Source organism: Panthera leo, chromosome B1 (genome assembly GCF_018350215.1).
Source record: "Panthera leo isolate Ple1 chromosome B1, P.leo_Ple1_pat1.1, whole genome shotgun sequence".
NCBI classification, from domain to species: Eukaryota; Metazoa; Chordata; class Mammalia; order Carnivora; family Felidae; genus Panthera; species Panthera leo.
This window is the reverse complement of record NC_056682.1, coordinates 42,775,195-42,793,289: the sequence shown is the minus strand read 5'-3', so window position 1 is coordinate 42,793,289 and position 18,095 is coordinate 42,775,195. Positions and strand designations below refer to the sequence as shown.

General features: G+C 34.3%; 1 protein-coding gene across 3 annotated transcripts in view; it reads right to left on the bottom strand.

Annotated features, from left to right (window-relative positions):
• The window catches only part of LOC122217596 (disintegrin and metalloproteinase domain-containing protein 18-like), a 144,115-nt gene that overhangs the window by 113,958 nt on the left and 12,062 nt on the right, over positions 1–18,095 (bottom strand). For all 3 annotated transcript variants that reach the window (XM_042934770.1, XM_042934772.1, XM_042934771.1), the window contains 4 exons: positions 16,084–16,139; positions 13,262–13,340; positions 6,869–6,945; positions 5,574–5,751 (listed from right to left, as the gene is read on the bottom strand). In XM_042934770.1, coding sequence (XP_042790704.1) covers positions 5,574–5,751; positions 6,869–6,945; positions 13,262–13,340; positions 16,084–16,139 — 390 coding nt within the window. The remainder of the gene's footprint in view (positions 1–5,573; positions 5,752–6,868; positions 6,946–13,261; positions 13,341–16,083; positions 16,140–18,095) is intronic.

The window sequence follows — 18,095 nt, the reverse complement described above, 5'->3', positions numbered from 1 at the left end:
AGCATAAGCTGTATGCCCCATTTGGTATGATGTAATAATTCTTGATTGTGCCAGGTCAGTCAGCTAAAACTCATCAATTTATTATATCATCACTAAGCACTTTAAATCTAATTTTTATACAAGCTGTATTTCTAACACATTGAAATTCCATTTTACATATAGAAATTAAAAAAAAAAACTCACAAAATTTCTTCCTTGATCCAATTAAATACACTAAATACAAGAGTATTTACTTGATCACCAAATACAAGAGTATTTACTTGATCACTAAATACAAGAGTAACAAGGTACAACAATTGGGTCTGTCATAAAATAGCATAGGTTAAATGAATAAATGAGCAAACTAACTGGACTTAATGGGTAGAGCCTAGATTTAAATTAGTTTGTTTAAATTCCCATAGGGAAGTAAAGTATGCCTGTATCATATTACCTATTTTTGTCATTACCTGTCTGTCTGATTACATGCATATATGCAATTTTGTAGAAATGAAAGTGCTCTTATTTCTTATTTTCTCTCATATAATGCTGAAATACATGAGTTTGGCCTCCTAACCCTCTTTTATAATTTCTCTGCAAATTTTCAGCACTAACTAGTCTTATAACAATGGTGATCATATAATTTATTGTTCTAACTGGAATAATATGGAGTGGGATAAGAGTTCACTAAAACTAAATTATATAATTACTGAAATTGATTTTTAGTTCTATTTCATCACTTTGGTAGACCTAAAATATTTCTACTCAAAAGTTATTTCTAAAACTAGATTTCTTCTTATATACATCTGACTACATGAAGCCAAAACATTTCTAGGTTTTCTTTGATTAAAAATAGCATAAATAATTTTTCTTGAAAAATACTCATGGACTTTAATTTCTTAGCCATATCTCCCTATAATGTGTCTGATATTTTTAGAAAATTTTTTCAGTATATTCTTAATACTTTCATTACATTGCTTATGATTTTGTTCAAGGTTACATTTTATGGTTTATACACTTGAAATTGATAACACCTTCAACTGACTTTTTACTAAATACCATAATTTTTTTAAGTTTATTTATTTTGAGAGAGAGAGAGAGAGAGAGAGAGAGAGACAGGTGTATGTGTGTGTGTGTGTGTGTGTATGTGTGTGCAAGAGAGGACCAAAGAGGGAATCCCAAACAGACTCCATGCTGTTACCATGGAGCCCAATGTGGGGTTTGAACTCATGAACCATGAGATCGTGACCTGAGCCAAAATTATGACACTGTTGTTACCCTGACATTTTTCCCTTTCAAATTTACATTCTTCTTCTCACTCTTTAGTATTTAAATTTATAAATGAAATTAAATAATATTCACTGTAATGTCAGATAAGTCACCTTCAATAAAATGAGCTCCAAAACTCATTAACTCACTAAGAGATTATTTAATTTTATTAATTTTTTTTAAAAACTACTTATTGCAAAGCAGATCAAGAATCTCATGTACCATTAATCCAGTTACTCCAATGGTTATATCTTACAAAAATCTGTAGTACATTATCAAAGCCAGGAAGCTGACTCTGTACGATGTATATGTGTATATTTCTATGTTATTCTGTAATGTGTGCATTTATGTAAACACCATTGCAATGAAGACACGGATACATTCCATTATTGCAAAAATCTTCCTTTCATATCTCTTTAAAGTTACACCCACTTCCAACTTCCCATTTATTCCTAACCTGTGATAATCACTGATCTTTCCCCAAAATCCAGGTTCATAGTGCCTCCCTTATATTTAGCCTTAATCCAAACATCAGAGAATTCCCCTGTTCTCTGCTCCATGCCAAATCCATGACCTGTGCTAAAATGTGTCAAAAAAGTACAGGAGAAAGAGCAAGAAGATCAGGAAGAGACATTTTATCTAAAGACGCAAAACAAAGTCCAGTGTAGAAATGTAAAGCTAAACAGAACAACCATTACTCTAACAAATTACCATTCACCTTAAACAAAATATATCACTAAAAGAAATATGAAACCTCTGGTAGGTATACTAAAGGTAGCAATAGCAAAAACACACACTAACAGATGTATATTCTGACTATATTAACACAAACTTTTGAGCTAAAGACCTAGCAGAAAGATATGCTCATTTCCAAGGCTAAAATTAATATTTAATTCAATATCTACTGCCTACTGACTTATGTAACATGTTTACATTTCACAAAAGATAGAGAAGGGATACAGACAGGCAAGAAGAAAATGCAATATAGAAACTATAGCTACCATGAGACTTACACAGACACAGACACAGATGTTGGAACTATCAGAAGGAATATTTAAAGTAACTCTAGCTAATATGTTAAAGGCACTGATGGAAAATCTTAAATAATGCAATGTGAGATATGTAATTTCAGCACCAAATATTTCTACAACAGCCACCTAATATGGAAAGTAGTTGGTTGTCCCTATCTACATGTGTTTATGCACATTTTATTTTATCATTGAGTTCCTTTGAGTTGTATCTTGATAAGTCAGTATTTGTAATTTTGCAAATAGAAATGATCTAAAAAAGAGAAAGAGGTTGCCTGTTTGCTTCTCAGAGGGGGGAAAAACATTTTTATAATTTTCTCACTGACTTCTAGATAAAATCAATGATTGTCTAGTGAAAGTTTGGCAGACATATCTTCTATTACTTTAAAGAATATTTAGTCTAATTAATGACATATCAGTGGTGCCTGGGTGGGTCAATCAGTTAAGCATCCAACTCTTGATTTCAGCTCAGGTCATGATCTCATGATCATGAGATCAAGCTCCACGTAGGGCTCCATGCTGGACATAAAGTCTGCTTAAGATTCTCTCCCTCACCCTATGTCCCTCCCCCACTTGTGCACATGAACACATGCTCTCTTTCTTTCTAAAAAAAAAATGACAAGTCACTTATAAATGAAAAATGCAGAACAAAGCTCAAAAATGCCCCAAAGAAGGATGCTGGGACAGCAGACATGAAGTACAAAACCCCTACAGGAAAAAAAATGTGGAAAACGGAAGTTTTGAAGAATACAAACAATTTGACATAATTAACATCTGTAAAACACTACAGAAAACAACTGCAGAATATATACAGAAACATATATACTAAAGTCAAATGCACTATCTGAACATGATGAAAGTCAATTAGAAATAAGTACCAAGAAAGATATCTAGAAATGTCCAATTATGCACACTTCTAAATTTCCCATGGTTCACTGGAGGAGTAACAAGGGAAATTTAAAAATATGTTACATTAAAAGATAATAAACACATGGTATATAAAATTCAAGAAATGAAAAGACATCAATTAAAATCAGGGTGAGATACTCCAGAAATTATCCCCTACATAAAACCAATAAGAGAACTGGCTACAATTGTTAGAGTCAACTTTTTCAGATCTCTAGAAATTAACAAATAGCCTGCAGCCTTCTGGGAGTGTTTGTTCAATAAAAATAACTTATCTGGGTAAAAACAGTGATATATGGAGGATTTGAATTTGCCCTAGTCTTTTCTCCCATTAATTGAAATCTAATAGCAACATTTGCAGTAAATACCAGCAGAGTGGCAACCTCCAGAAAATGCAGAATATGGCTGGAACATCTTCAAAATCTCATTTCCAAAGAAATGTCACCACCTGACCTATTTTGTTCCTAGAAGACCTATTTCAAGTTTGTCTGTATTGAACTAAATTACATTTTACAAAGTCTGAAAAGCTCTTTTTTCAAAGGGGTTTGTTTTAAACAATTACAAGCATTTTTTTTAACTTTATAGTTGTCTGGGACAGTGAATGACCATGGGGCAAACAGTAGACCAATAAAGGAAAAGCTGGAGAATAAGATACCCACATGCAGCTTTAAAAAGCTATGACAAATTTCTGGGAATTTAACAGACTACACACATGTGTATACATGCCCAAGGCTGTATACATACTTAGGAAAGACCTGAAAAGACCCTAAACTCTCACTTCTGAGAGATCTTGAGACTCTGTGCAAGGATAAAGTGAAATGAAAGGCACAGTTGTAACTGCCTGGCCAAGTGACAAAGGCATTTTCCAACATGCACAGAGAGACTCTCAGCAAAAACTGGGAGACTTATTGTTTTCAAGCATTTAAAGAACTCTGTGTGATCATTAACCCACCAATAAGATAACAGAATAGAAACTTCAGTGGCTACTCATAACACATAATACAGACTTTAGAAAACCAGTTAAAAAATTCACAAAGCAAACAACTACAATGAATATCAGCAACAATATTTGATGGAGGGGGATGTGATTTCCAGAGTTATCACATTATATTACTTGGAATGACTAGTTTCAGTTTTCAAAAAATTGAGACGTGAAAAAGACCTAGAGTATGACCCATATACAGTCAAAAGGTCAACAATAAAAACTGTCTTTGAGGAAGATTAGATGTTGGACTTACTAGAGAAACACTTTAGGTATTAAGTTATGTATAAATACTGAAGGAAAATACTTTAATAATGTCTGACTAAATATGGAATGTCAATAAAGGCATAAAGTTATTTTAAAAAACAAATAGAAAATCTGGTATTGAAAAATACAATAATTGAAATAAAATATCCATTAGAGAGGCTTCACATCAGATATGAGCAGAGAGGAAAGAATTGGGGAACTTGAAGACAGATCTATTGAGATTATACAATCTGAGGAAGAGAAAGAAACATGAATGGGCCACAATAAACAAAATCTAATAGACCTATGAGGTACTGTCAAGCAGACCAACATATACATAATGGGAGTATCAGAAGGTGAGGAGGTAGATAAAAGTGCAAAAGAATATCCCAAGAACTAATGGCCCCAAATTTCCCAAATTAGGGAAAAACATTAGTTTACACAAAAAAGAAGCTTAGTGAACTCCAATTTAGATAAACTCAAAAACAACTACTCAGATAAATTCAAAAAGAACTACTCATCATAAGAAAAGTGCAACAAACAAAAGATAAAGAGAGAAACTTGAAAGAAACAACAGAGAAGGGGCCCATCGTGTACAAGGAATCCTCAATAAGATTAATAACACCTAATTTTTCATCAGCAATCATGGAGTCCATAAGACAATGAAATAAAAAACATTCAAAATGATGAAAGAAAAACACCTGTCAAACAACACTACATGCAGCCTATAGGTAAATTAAGAGCTTAATAATATACAAATGATGATCCATTTTAGAAAGATATGTTCAAGTATTATGTAAAACTATATATAAAAATAAAAGAGTAATTTTACCAAGGTAGTGGTAACTTGACTTTATTTTATTGACTTTATTTATATAGTGACTTCATTCTTCCTTTATTTCTAAATTTTACTCAGTAATATGTATTTTTGCTTGAATAAAAATAGAAAATAAGAAATGTTACATAATACAGTATAAGCTTGAAATACATTGTTGTGTAATTGTCATATATTTTAGATAGAATAAGGATGTCTTATTATAAGATGTAGAAAGAAGATATCAAATTTGATATTTCTACTCCACAGAAAAGTAGCTCCTTTTCACAATGAACAAAATTCTACACAAGTAGTTTCATAGTATGTCCTAACATCTGAATTAGCACATTACCTGCGAGCTTAAATTATCTTTATAGGATTGGTCTTTCTGCCAAATATTGCTGTAATTTTCTGCTAGCCATGGTATATCTTGATTATCATTTTTCAGTTGATAAATTATGTGCTCAAATCTTGCTGAAGATTCCAATGGCTCAATTCCATAGCTGATGTTTTCAAACTGAAGGAATCCCCTGAATATTTAGAAATCAATGACATAAAAACCCTACAAAGCTATAATCTAAAATGTGAAAAGTACTTTAAATCTAAGTTAAATTTCAATACTTTAAATTAGGTATTTATATAATTTCAAAGCGCTAAAAGAAACCATGTCTAAACAACTAAAGGGAAGTATTAGGATGTCTCGCTAAATAAACCATGTCAGCAAAGGCATGGAAAATATAGAAAAGAAATCAATAGAAATTCCAGCTTGAAATATACTAAGGAGCACATTATAAACACACTTTATTTTCCTATTTTTTCAGTCTACTATTGGTAACTGAGATACCACATCTACCTTAGTTTTGTTCATATATTAAATAACAACATATATTTAAAAGTATTTTGTATTACCTGTATAGTAGTCATATTCATTCAAGATTTATTAAATAAGGCCAAGTATTTGTTGAAAATCAAGACACTTGTTGAGAATTCCACAGGAATAAAGGTCATTTTCTTCCAGAGATTAAAATAAGGGAAAGCAGGTATACAGAGTGTACCTCTAAAGAGGGGGTATCTATGAAAAGCCACATTAAATGGATGCCAATTTTTCTGAGATGACATGAGTAAATTCTAGACATCAGGCAAACAAAAACAAAAGGAAGTTAGGGAGAGTCTTTTTTTCTTTTCTCTGGACCAGTCTTCCTCTGATAATACCTTTCTCCTGCCACTAACACTGATGAAAATCATTTATTCCTGCCTTTTACGTCTGAGGTACCTTCTTAATTAATTGTTTTATGCCTGATACTGAGTACACCTAAACTGAAAAAATACAATATGCAGCTATTTAAATGACAAGTTAATATCATTTTCTATAACTATTTGAGACAATTAACATTGCAACAATATTATTTATTTCTAAAGTTTCTTTTACGGAAACTATCCCCTTCTGCACAGTGTCTTAAAATAATACCTGCAGTCAGAATTCCCTGGTGTGATTTCATCTGAACAGGCACTAAATAAAGTCCAACTACTAATATTAATATTAAAAAGTGAGGCCATCATAAAGGAAACTTTCAGAATGTGGATCCTCTTTACCTTCCCAGATTTATGTCTGCTAGCCACTAGTTTTCCATGTCAAAGATGCTATACCTGAGTCCAGAACAGATGCTGAGTGTTGCAAGTGAATTTGGAAAATTTGCAATATATCCTTGGTAATGGCAATGTATCTGAAAAACAACATAGAAGGGTAAACAAATAAATTATTTATGATTAAAAATGTATTTGCACACATTACAGAAGATTAAAAATGTCAAAATAATTAAAATAAGATTTATATATAGATAGATTTATTAATGCAGAGTTTCAAGGAAAAAAGGTTTCTGAAAGTCCTGTTTATTCTGTACCATCAATGTGCCAATGAGTACTCTCAGCCTGAGTTTATCTCTCTCACATACCATTTAAAATTTTTTTCTAATGTTTATTTATTTTTGAGAGAGAGAGACAGAGTATGAGCCAGGGAGGGACACAGAGAAAAGGGAGACACAGAATTCGAAGAAGGCTCCAGGCTCTGAGATATCAGCACAGAGCCAGACGCCGGGCTCAAATTCACGAACTGTGAGATCATGCCCTGAGCTGAAGTCAGAAGCTTAACTGACTGAGCCACCCAGGCGCCCCATCACATGCCTTTTTTTTTTTAATTTAAATTTTAGTTAGTTAATATACAGTGCAACATTGGATTAGAATCCAGTGATTTATCACTTACATACATGAATACCCAGTGTTCACAAGTGCTCTTTTTAATACTCATCCATCTAGCCCATCTCCCACCCACCTCTCTCCATCAACCCTCAGTTTGTTCTCTATTGTTAATAGTCTACTATTTATTTCTCTCTCTTCTCTTCCCTCTCCTTCCTATGAGCTCATCTGTTTTGCTTCTTAAATTCCACATATGAATAAAATCATATGGTATTTGTCCTTCTCTGATTGATGTATTTTGCTCAGCATAATACATTCTAGCTCCATCCACTTGTTGCAAATGACAAGATTTCATTCTTTTTGATGGTTGAGTAGTACTCCATTATATAGAGAGACCATCTTTTTTTATCCATTAATCAATTGATGGACATTTGGGCTCTTTCCATAGCTTGGCTATTGTTCATAATGTTGCTATAGCCATTGGGATGCATGTACCCCTTCGAATCTGCATTTTTATATCCTTTGGGTAAACACCTGATAGTGCAATTGCTAAATCATTGAGTAGTTCTACTTTTAGTTTTTTGAGGAACCACTGTACTGTTCTACAGAGTGGCTACACCAGTTTTCATTTCCACAAGCAGTGCAAGAAGGTTTCCCTTTCTCCACAACCTTGTCAACATCTGGGGTTTTTTAGCCATTCTGACAGGTGTGAGGTGGCATCTCATTGTGGTTTTGCTTTGTATTTCCCTGATGATGAGTGATGTTGAACATCTTTTCATGTATCTGTTAGCCATCTGGATGTCTTCTTTGGAAAAGTGTCTATTCCTGTCTTCTGCCCATTTCTTTACTGGGTTGTTTGATTTTGGGTATTGAGTTTGATAAGTTCTTTATAGATTTTGGATAGTAAGCCTTTATCAGATATGTCATTTTTTAATATTTTGAATATTTTGAATATCTTTCTCCATTCTGTAGGCTGCCTTTTAGTTTTTTTGATTTTTTCCTTTGCTGTGGAGAAGTTTTTTATCTTGATGAAGTCACAATAGTTGATATTTGCTTTTGTTTCCCTTGCCTTTGGTGATGTGACTAGGTAGAAGTTGCTATAGCCAAGGTCAAAGAGGTTGCTGCGGTGGTATTATCTTCTAGGATTTTGATGGTTTCCTGTCTCACATTTAGGTCTTTCATCCATTTTGAATTTATTTTTTGTATGGTGTAAAAAAGTGGTCCAGTTTCTTTCTTTTGCATGTTGCCATCCAGTTTTCCCAACAGCATTTGTTGAAGAGACTGCTTTTTTTCCATTGGATATTCTCTCCTGCTTTGTCAAAGATGAGTTGACCATATAGTTGTGGGTCCATTTCTGAGTTTTTAATTCTGTTCCATTGATCTACATGTCTGTTTTTTTGTGGCAGCACCATACTGTCTGGATGAATATAGCTTTGTAATATAGCTTGATGCCAGAATTGTGATGCCTCCAGTTTGTTTTTCAGAATTGCTTTGGATATTTGGGGCCTTTTCTGTTTCCATACAAATTTTAGGATTGTTGGTTTTAGCTCTGCAAAGAATGCAGATGGTATTTTGATAGGGATTACATTATGTGTAGATTGATTTGGGTAGTATAGGCATTTTAACAATGTTTGTTCTTCCAATCTATGAGCATGGAATACTTTTCCATTTTTTGTTTGTCCTCTTCAATACGCCCAATACCTTTCATAATTGTTGTATAGTTTTCAGAGTGCAGGACTTTTTACCTCTTTGGTTTATTCCGAGGTATATTATTATTTTTTGTGCAATTGTATATGGGATCAATTCCTTGATTTCTATTTCTGCTGCTTCATTATTGGTGTATGGAAATGCAACACATTACTGCAGGTTGATAATACATCCTGTGACTTTGGTGAATTAATGTATTAGTTCTAACATTTTTTTTGAAATCTTTCAGGTTTTCTACATAGAGTATGATGTCATCTACAATTAGTAAAAGTTTGACTTCTTCCTTGCCAATTTGGATGACTTTTATTTATTTTTGTTGTCTGGGTGCTGAGGCAAAGAATTCCAGTAGTATCTTAAATAACAGTGGTGAGACTGGACATCCCTGTCTTGATCCTGACTGTAGAAGAAAAGATCCCTGTTTTTCCTCATTCAAGGTGATATTAGCTGTGGGTCTTTTGTATATGGCCTTTATGATGTTGAGGAGTGTTCCACCCATACCTCCGTTGTTGAGGAGTTTTATCTACAATGGATGCTGTATTTTGTCAAATGCTTTTTCTGCATCTATTGAGAGGATCATATCGTTCTTATCCTTTCTTTTATTAACGTGATGTATCCCATTGATTGATTTGCAAACCTGTACCACCTCTGCAGCCTAGGAATAAGCCCCACGTGATCATGGTGAATAATTCTTTTGAAGTACTGTTAGATTTGATCTGCTAGTATCTTGTTGAAAAGTTTTTCATCCAGGTTCACCAAGGATATTGGCTTATAATTCTCCTTTTTAGTGGGGTCTTTGTCTGATTTTGGAATCAAGGTAATGCTGACCTCGTAGAATAAGTTTGGAAGTTTTCCTTCCATTTCTATTTATTTTGGAACTGCTTCAGAAGAATAGGTATTAACTCTCCTTTAAATGTCTGTTCATATTCTCCTAGGAAGCTGTCTGGTCCAGGACTCTTGTTTGTTGTGAGATTTTTGATAACTGATTCAGTTTCTTTGCAGGTTATGTGTCTGTTCAAATTTTCTATTTCTTCCTGTTTCAGTGCTGGTACTTTGTGAGTTTCTAGGAATTTGTCCATTTCTTCCAGATTTCCCAGTTTGTTGGCATATAATTTTTCAAAGTATTCTCTTATAATTGTATTTCTGTGGTGTTGCTTGTAATCATCCTCTTTAATTCATAATTTTATCTATTTGGGTCCTTCTTTTTTATTTTTGATAAGGCTGGCTAGGGGGTTATCAATCTTGTTTATTCTTTAAAAAAAACAGCTCCTAGTTTTATTGTTCCCTGGGTATTTTGTTCATTTGTTTCTATACCATTTATTTCTGCTTTATTATTTCCCTTCTTCTGCTGGCTTTAGGCTTTATTTGCTGCTCCTTTTCTAGCTCCTTCAGGTATAAGATTAGGTTGTGTATTTGGGACCTTTCTTGCTTCTTGAGACAGGTCTGAATTGCAATATACTTTCTTCTCATGACTGCTTTGCTTACCCCAAAGGTTTTGGACTGCTGTGTTTTCATTTTCATGACTTCTGTGTATTTTTTAATTTCCTCTTTAATCTTCTAGTTAACCCATTCACTCTTTAATAGGATATTCTTTGACTTCTGTGTATATGAGGGCTTTCCAAATTTTTTCTTCTGGTTGACTTCAAGTTTTATAGTGTTTTGTTCTAAAAATATTCATGGTATTATCTTGATCATTTTGTACTTATTGACAGCTGATTTGTGACCCAGTATGTGATCTATTCTGGAGAATGTTCCATGTGCACTTGAAATGAATGTGTATTCTGCTGTCTAGGATGAAATGTTCTCAATATTTCTGTTAAGTCTATCTGGTGCTGTGTGTTTTCCAAATCCAATGTTTCCTTGTTGATACGCTTAGATTATCTGCCCATTACTGTGAGTGGTTGTCAAAGCCCCCTACTATTATTTTATTATTATGAAAGAGTTTCTTTATGTTTGTTATAATTGATTTCTATATTTGGGATCTCTCAAGGTGGGGGCAAAAATATTTATTATTGTTAGATCTTCTTGATGGACAGATCCCTTAATTATGATATAATGTCCTGCTTCATCTCTTCTTACAGTGTTTGTTTTAAAGTCTATTTTGTCTGATATAAGTATGGCTACTCCAGCTCCTTTTTTGATGACCATTAACATGATAGATGGTTCTCTATCTACTTACTTTCAATCTGGAGGTGTCTTTAGGTCTAAAATGAGTCTCTTATAAACAGCATATAGAGATGGGTCTTGTTTCTTATCCATTCTGATACCCTATGTTTTTTTATTGGAGCGTTTAGCCCATTGGCATTTAGAGGAAGTATAGAAAGACATGAATTTACTGCCATTGTGTTGCCTGTAGGGTTGATGTTTCTGGTGATGTTCTCTTGTCCTTTCTCATCTTTGTTACTTTTGGTCTTTTTTGTTTTGTTTTGTCTTTTCTCCACTCAAACAGTCCCCATTAAAATTTCTTGCAGGGCTGGGTTAGTGGTCACAAAGTTTCTTAGTTTTTGTTTGTCTGAGAAACTTCTATTCTGAACGACCCCTTTGCTGGATAAAGAATTCTTGGCTGCATTTTTTTCCCACTTAGCACATTGAAAATATCCCGCCACTCCCTTCTGGCCTGCCAAGTTTCTGTTGATAAATCTTCTGTAAACCTGGTCTTCCCTTGTAGTTTAAGAATTTTTTTTCTCTTGTTGCTTTCAGGATTCTTTACTTGTCTGAGTATTTTGTGAATTTGACTATGATATGGCTTGCTGATGGTCAGCTTCTGTTGAATTTTTTTCAATTTATTTTAACATTTATTCATTTTTGACAGAGAGAGAGCATGAGCAGGGGAGAGGCAGAGACAGAGGGAGACGCAGAATCCAAAACAGACTCCAGGCTCCAAGCTGTCAGCACAGAGCCTGATGCGGGGTTTGAACCCATAGACCATGAGATCATGACCTGAGCCAAAGTTGGACACTTAACTAACTGAGCCACCCAGGTGCCCCAGCTTCTGTTGAATTTAATGTGAGTTTTCTGTTCTTGGATTTTGATGTCTATGTCCTTCCCCAGATAAGGGAAGTTTTCAGCTATAATTTGTTCACATAAACAAACCTTCTGCCCCTTTTTCTCTCTCTTCATCTTCTGGAACTTCTATGATACAAAATGTCCTTCCTCTTTAATAGGTTGCTGAGTTCTCTAATTGCTGTATCATGATATTTGGCCTTTGTATTCCTTTTCTTTCAGCTTCATTATTTTCCATAATTTTATCTTCTATATCACTGATTCACTACTCTGCTTCATCCACCCTCACAATCATGGCATCCATTGAGATTGTATGTAGGTTATAGATTTTTTAATTTCAGCCTGACTAGATTCTAGTTCTTTTATCTCTTCAGAAAAGGATTCTCTGATATCTTCTATGCTTTTTCAACCACAGCTAATATTATTATAATCGTGGTTTTATTTATATATGTAAGTTTATTTATTTATTCTGAGAGAGAGAGAGAGAGAATTCATGAAGGACAGAGAGAGGGGGAGAGAGAGAGAGAGAATCCCTAGCAGGCTCTGCACTGAAAGTGGAGAGCCCAATGTTGGCCTTGAACTCACAAACCGTGAGATCATGACCTGAGCTGAAACCACGAGTCAGATGCTTAACCAACTGAGCCACGCAGGCACCCCATAATTGCGGTTTTATATTCTAGTTCAGACATCTTACTTATATCTGTGTTGATTAAATCCCTGGCCATGAGTTCTGTTCTTTCTTTTAGGGTGAGTTTCTCCATCTTGTCATTTTGTCCAGAAAAGAAAAGAGCAAAGACAAGGAAAAAAAAGGAAGAAAAAAAAACATACAAACAAACAGAACAAACACAAAAAGCAGGAAACAAAAAACTAGATCCTGGGTGTGTTTTGGTCCGCTGTGTTCAGAATGATTTGATAACTATTTAGCTGTGTTCAAGGGATGAGACAAGCTTAGTGGTCCTCCACCATCTTAGCTCCATTTCTCTATTTTTATGTACAACAATCAACCACATAACAGGTCAATTATATGGAATAAAATATTTGTATTAAATTGTCCTCACGGAACAAACATATCCCAATGATAATGGTATGGCCACTTCAATAAACATATGATAATAAATATCTAAGCCATCTTAAGCTTACCTTAAAATATGATGACTCTGAATGCAAAAATCCAGTTTCATTATATGTATAAACCAAAAAGTTCTGGGATAAGAATGAGCTAAGAAAAACAAAAATAAAAAATGGTCGGTCATGAACTTAATAGGAATATAAACATTACTATAATAAAGATAAATGTGAAATATACTGGATTTATATAATAATATGCTTTAATTAGAGTAATTTTAGTGTGGCATAACAGTTTAAATTGACAGAACTAGCATATCAGAAAGTTCAGCTTTTCTTAACACTGGAACAGACTGAAATCCTCTGTATCAGTGTGTGCCTGTGTATATCTTCATCCAACATATATTTACTGAGTGCCTACTGACAGATCCTCTTCTAGGCATTAGGATACAGCAGTAAACAAAAGACAAAACCACTGGTTTTCATGACAATAAAGGACACACACTGCTAGCATGTTAGATGTTAAGCATGTTATTAAATAAGGCCTGGGTGAAGGAAGTTGGTTGCAAAGTGTAGATAGGTTGCAAAGTGTAGATAGGCTGCAAAGTGTAAATAGCATAGAAAAGCTCACTGAATAGATTGAGTAGAGACCTAAAAACAGGCCACATGGATTTGCATAGATATGTTACTCCAGACAGAGTTAGGAGAAAATCCAAAGATCATGAGGCCAAAATATGCATTCTATATATAAAGAACAGCTAGGGGAAGATGTGACTGGAATGAAATCCTGATTGAAGATGAGAGACAGTAGTAAGAGATGGTGTCACAGAGATGAGAAGATTTTGAACAAATAAATGATATGATCAGATTGATACTTTATTTTTTTAAGTTTTACTTATTTATCTCTACACCCTATGTGGGGCTCAAACTCATAAGATCAAGAGTCACATGCTCTTCTTACTGAGCCAGTCAGGGACCCTTCAGACCAACATTTTAATAGAGTCAGATTGAATGCTTGTTGAGAATTATCTGTAGGGCAAGTAAGTAGAAGCAGAGAAAGCAGTTAGGATCTTACAATCATCCAGGCAAGATATGATTGTGACTTGAATTAAGACAGTTAGCAGTGGTGGAGGTTCAATTATGGGTATATTTTGAAGACTGAACACTTGGAATTTAATAATCCACTGGGATTAATAATCCATTGTGAGGGAAAACAGAAGAAAAAAAAGATATCAAGGACGGCTCCAAGATTTTGTTTTGAGAAACTAGAAGAATAGAATTGCCATTTGCTTAGATGACTGTAGGAAGGATAAATTTTGAGGGAGGATCAGCTGTACATTTTGGATATGTTAAGTATGAGAATTCTAGCAAACACTTGATAATCAAATAAGTAGTCAGATAAATGAATATGATGTCCATTGGAGAGGAATAAAGTAGGGATATAACTTGGAGGTAATCAATATTAAAGCTACAAGAAAGGATGAAATAATAAGGTCATTAAATGTAGCTAGGGAAAAACAAGATTCAAGAAAAGTACCATGGAGTACTCTAAGATTGGAAAGATGAAGAAGAATATAAAAAACAAACAAGTTGAAACAAATAGCCAAATAAAACTGAGAGTAAACACAATGGTAAAAGTTAAACCAGGAGTCCACAGTGTTCTGGCCAAATGAAGAAATGAAGCCAGATGAAGAAAGTATTTTCTGAGGAGATTCTGATAAGCTACACAAGATGCTGCCATTTGGTAAAGAAAAATGAAACCTAAAACATAACTGGCATTCAGCAACGTAAAGATCATTGATGGTCTTATCAAAAAATATTTCAGTGGAGTTGTACAGACATTAAAAACCAACATGAGTTTAATGGTCATGAATTAGATGGGAACAGTCATAAATTAAGTGGGTAGTTTTCTTTATCCTTGTTCAACTACAGAGATGCAGGCAGACAAAATGCAGTTGTTACAAATATATATTTTCAAAGATGCAGGCAAAGAAAAGGCTGTTTGATTCCACTCGCATGAAATGCTGAGAAAATGCAAATTAGGAGACACAAAATAGATTGATAGTTGCCTGTAGTTGTGGATGAACACAGAGATTAAATATGAAACAGCGTGAGGATCTTATGCAGGATATGAAACATTCTACAACTGATTTATGTTTGATGGTTGCAGTGCTGCACAGTGTAAAGTTATTGCATTATACAGTTGAGTGAGTTTTGTGATACATGAATGTACCCAATAGACTTGTTAAAAATAAATACATATATAATTAATACATTCATAAAATGTATGCCATTGACTTTTCCACCAATAAACCACTTGATGTGTAACCATGTTTGATTTCACATCAGACATATTTATTTAATACATAAATTACAGTTCTTGGATTCAATGGCTTTATACTCAGTTGAAGATCTAGAAATAAGTAGCTTATTTTTTAATTTGAAAATAATAAGCTAGAAAATTAAAATATAACATTCTATTATACATCATTCTACTCTTCTATTATTCAAGATGTAATTAATCTTGATTGAAAAATAGAAAGACAGTCTACATTATATTGCATTCTTTAATTTAAACAGCGTACAAAAATATTTAAAATTAGGGGCACCTGGGTGGCTTAGTCGGTTAAGCGCCCGACTTTGGCCCAGGTCATGATCTCACAGTTTGTGGGTTCGAGCCCTGAGTCAGGCTCTGTGATGATAGCTCAGAACCTGGAGTCTGCTTTGGATTCTGTGTCTCCCTCTGTCTCTCTCTGCCCTTCCCCTGCTCATGCTCTCACTCTCTCTCTCTCTCTCTCTCTCTCTGTCTCTCTCCCAAAAATAAATAAAAACATTAAAAAAATTAAAAAATATATTTAAAATTAAAATCTAAGCTTTAATGGAAAATTACATCTTACTGTTTTCTGAGATGCAGAGTGTATGGTTTTTCATCAATTGTAATGACATAAATCACCTAAAATAAAGCAAATAAATAAAGATGATTTAGTAAATCAGAAATATATAAACTGAAATACTATTTTTGTCTCATGTAAATGAAACAATTCATTTGGGGAAATGGGTTCAAGATAACAATATCAGAAGATCATGAACTCCTTCCTCCCATGGTTACAACCAATATACAACTACATATGGAGTAATTTATTCTGAAAAAGACTGGAAAACGGGATGCACAGAGACTCTATAGCAAAAGACAAAAAAGACAGCATTGAGATGGATAAGAGAGGGAGAGACACCACGTTGCCGAAAAACAAAAAACAAAACAAAACCTACTCAAACAGGGTGAAACATAATCGGGATGGGAAACAAAAATACCAAGGAGTCAGAGGTTTGTGCTATACAACAGATAGCTAAATTGTTAGACCCTACCTAAGAGAGATGAGCCCCCTAAATGCTGAGGTTTGAAAAACAATAGCTATTACATCCAGGAAAACTATAGAACTGTAGAGCATGGAGAACCCACTCTTAAAAAGATCACATGCAGAATCACTAAACCTGGGACCCAGAGCAAAAAATGCTAATTTGAAAAGCACCTGGACCATATGTGAAAAGACCCATTTACTAAAGTACTTAAAGCACTTGCCAAAGAAGCAGTAAACTGTTGGAACTTTCTCTGGGGACAGAGAAACTGGTGGGTGCCACATCTGCAACATCATCCTACTTTGCTAATGTCAGTGCTGGTGGGCACCATTTTGGAATATCTCTCTAACCTGCTACAGTCTTTGGGCTGTAAGAACCATGTCCACACTATGGCATCACAGCCATACTATACAGCCATGCCAGGCACCAGCCCAACTCACCTTTGGACCTCAGTGCCACTATATGATGTACCTATGCTGGATACCAGCTCTGAGCACCCATGCACTGCAGATAGGTGTGCAGAGCATATACCTTAAGGATGATATCCCTTGAGCATGTTACTCTAGTGGTCAGAGGGAACTGTGCTTTCAGGGTTCTTGTTAGAACTACAAAAAGCTGTTCCTTCAAGATTAGGAGATGTAGCTGATTTGTCTAATACATAGGAACAAACACAGAAAATAAGGAAAAATGAAGAGACAGGCAAATATGTTCCAAATGAAAGAAAAAAAAACATAAGACTTCAATGAAATGGAGATGAGCAATCAACCTGATAAAGAGTTAAAAGTAATGGTCATATAGATGTTCACCAAACTTGGAAGAAGAGTAGATGAACACAGTGAGATCCTCAACAAAGAGACAGGAAATATAAGAAGGTTCTAAACAGAAGTCAAAGAGCTAAATAAGGACATAACTAAACTGAAAACTACACTAGAGGAGTTCAACAGCACACAGAACGAGGCCAAAGACTGGATCACTGAGCTGGAAAACAGAGCAGCAGAACTCACCCAGAGAGACCAGGAAAAAAAAAGAGCTAAAAAATGAAGATAACTAAGAGTCCTTAAGTACAACATCAAGTGGAATAATACTTAAACTATAGTGATCCCAGAAGAAGCAAAGAGAGAACGGGCCAAAAACTTAATTGAAGAAATAATGACAGAAATTTCCCTAATCTAAGGAAGGAAACAGGTTCAGGAAGGCTAAGCAGTCCCAAATAAAATAAACCCAAACAGATCCACACCAAGATATAATACAGTTAAAATGGTTAAGTTTAAAAATAAAGAGAGACTCTTAAAAGCAGCAAAAGAAGTACAATGTACTATATGCAAGGAAATCTTGTAAATCTAATCTCATAAATCAGCATAATGCAAGCCAGAAGACAGTAAAATGACATATTCAAAGTGCGGAGTGGAAGAATTTTCAACCAACAATTCTCTACCTGGTAAGGCTATTATTCAGAACTGAATAAAGAGATTAAGTTTTCAAGTTAAGCAAAACCTAAAGCAGTTCATCACCACTAAAATGGCCTGAAAAGAAATGTTTGAAGGACTTCTCT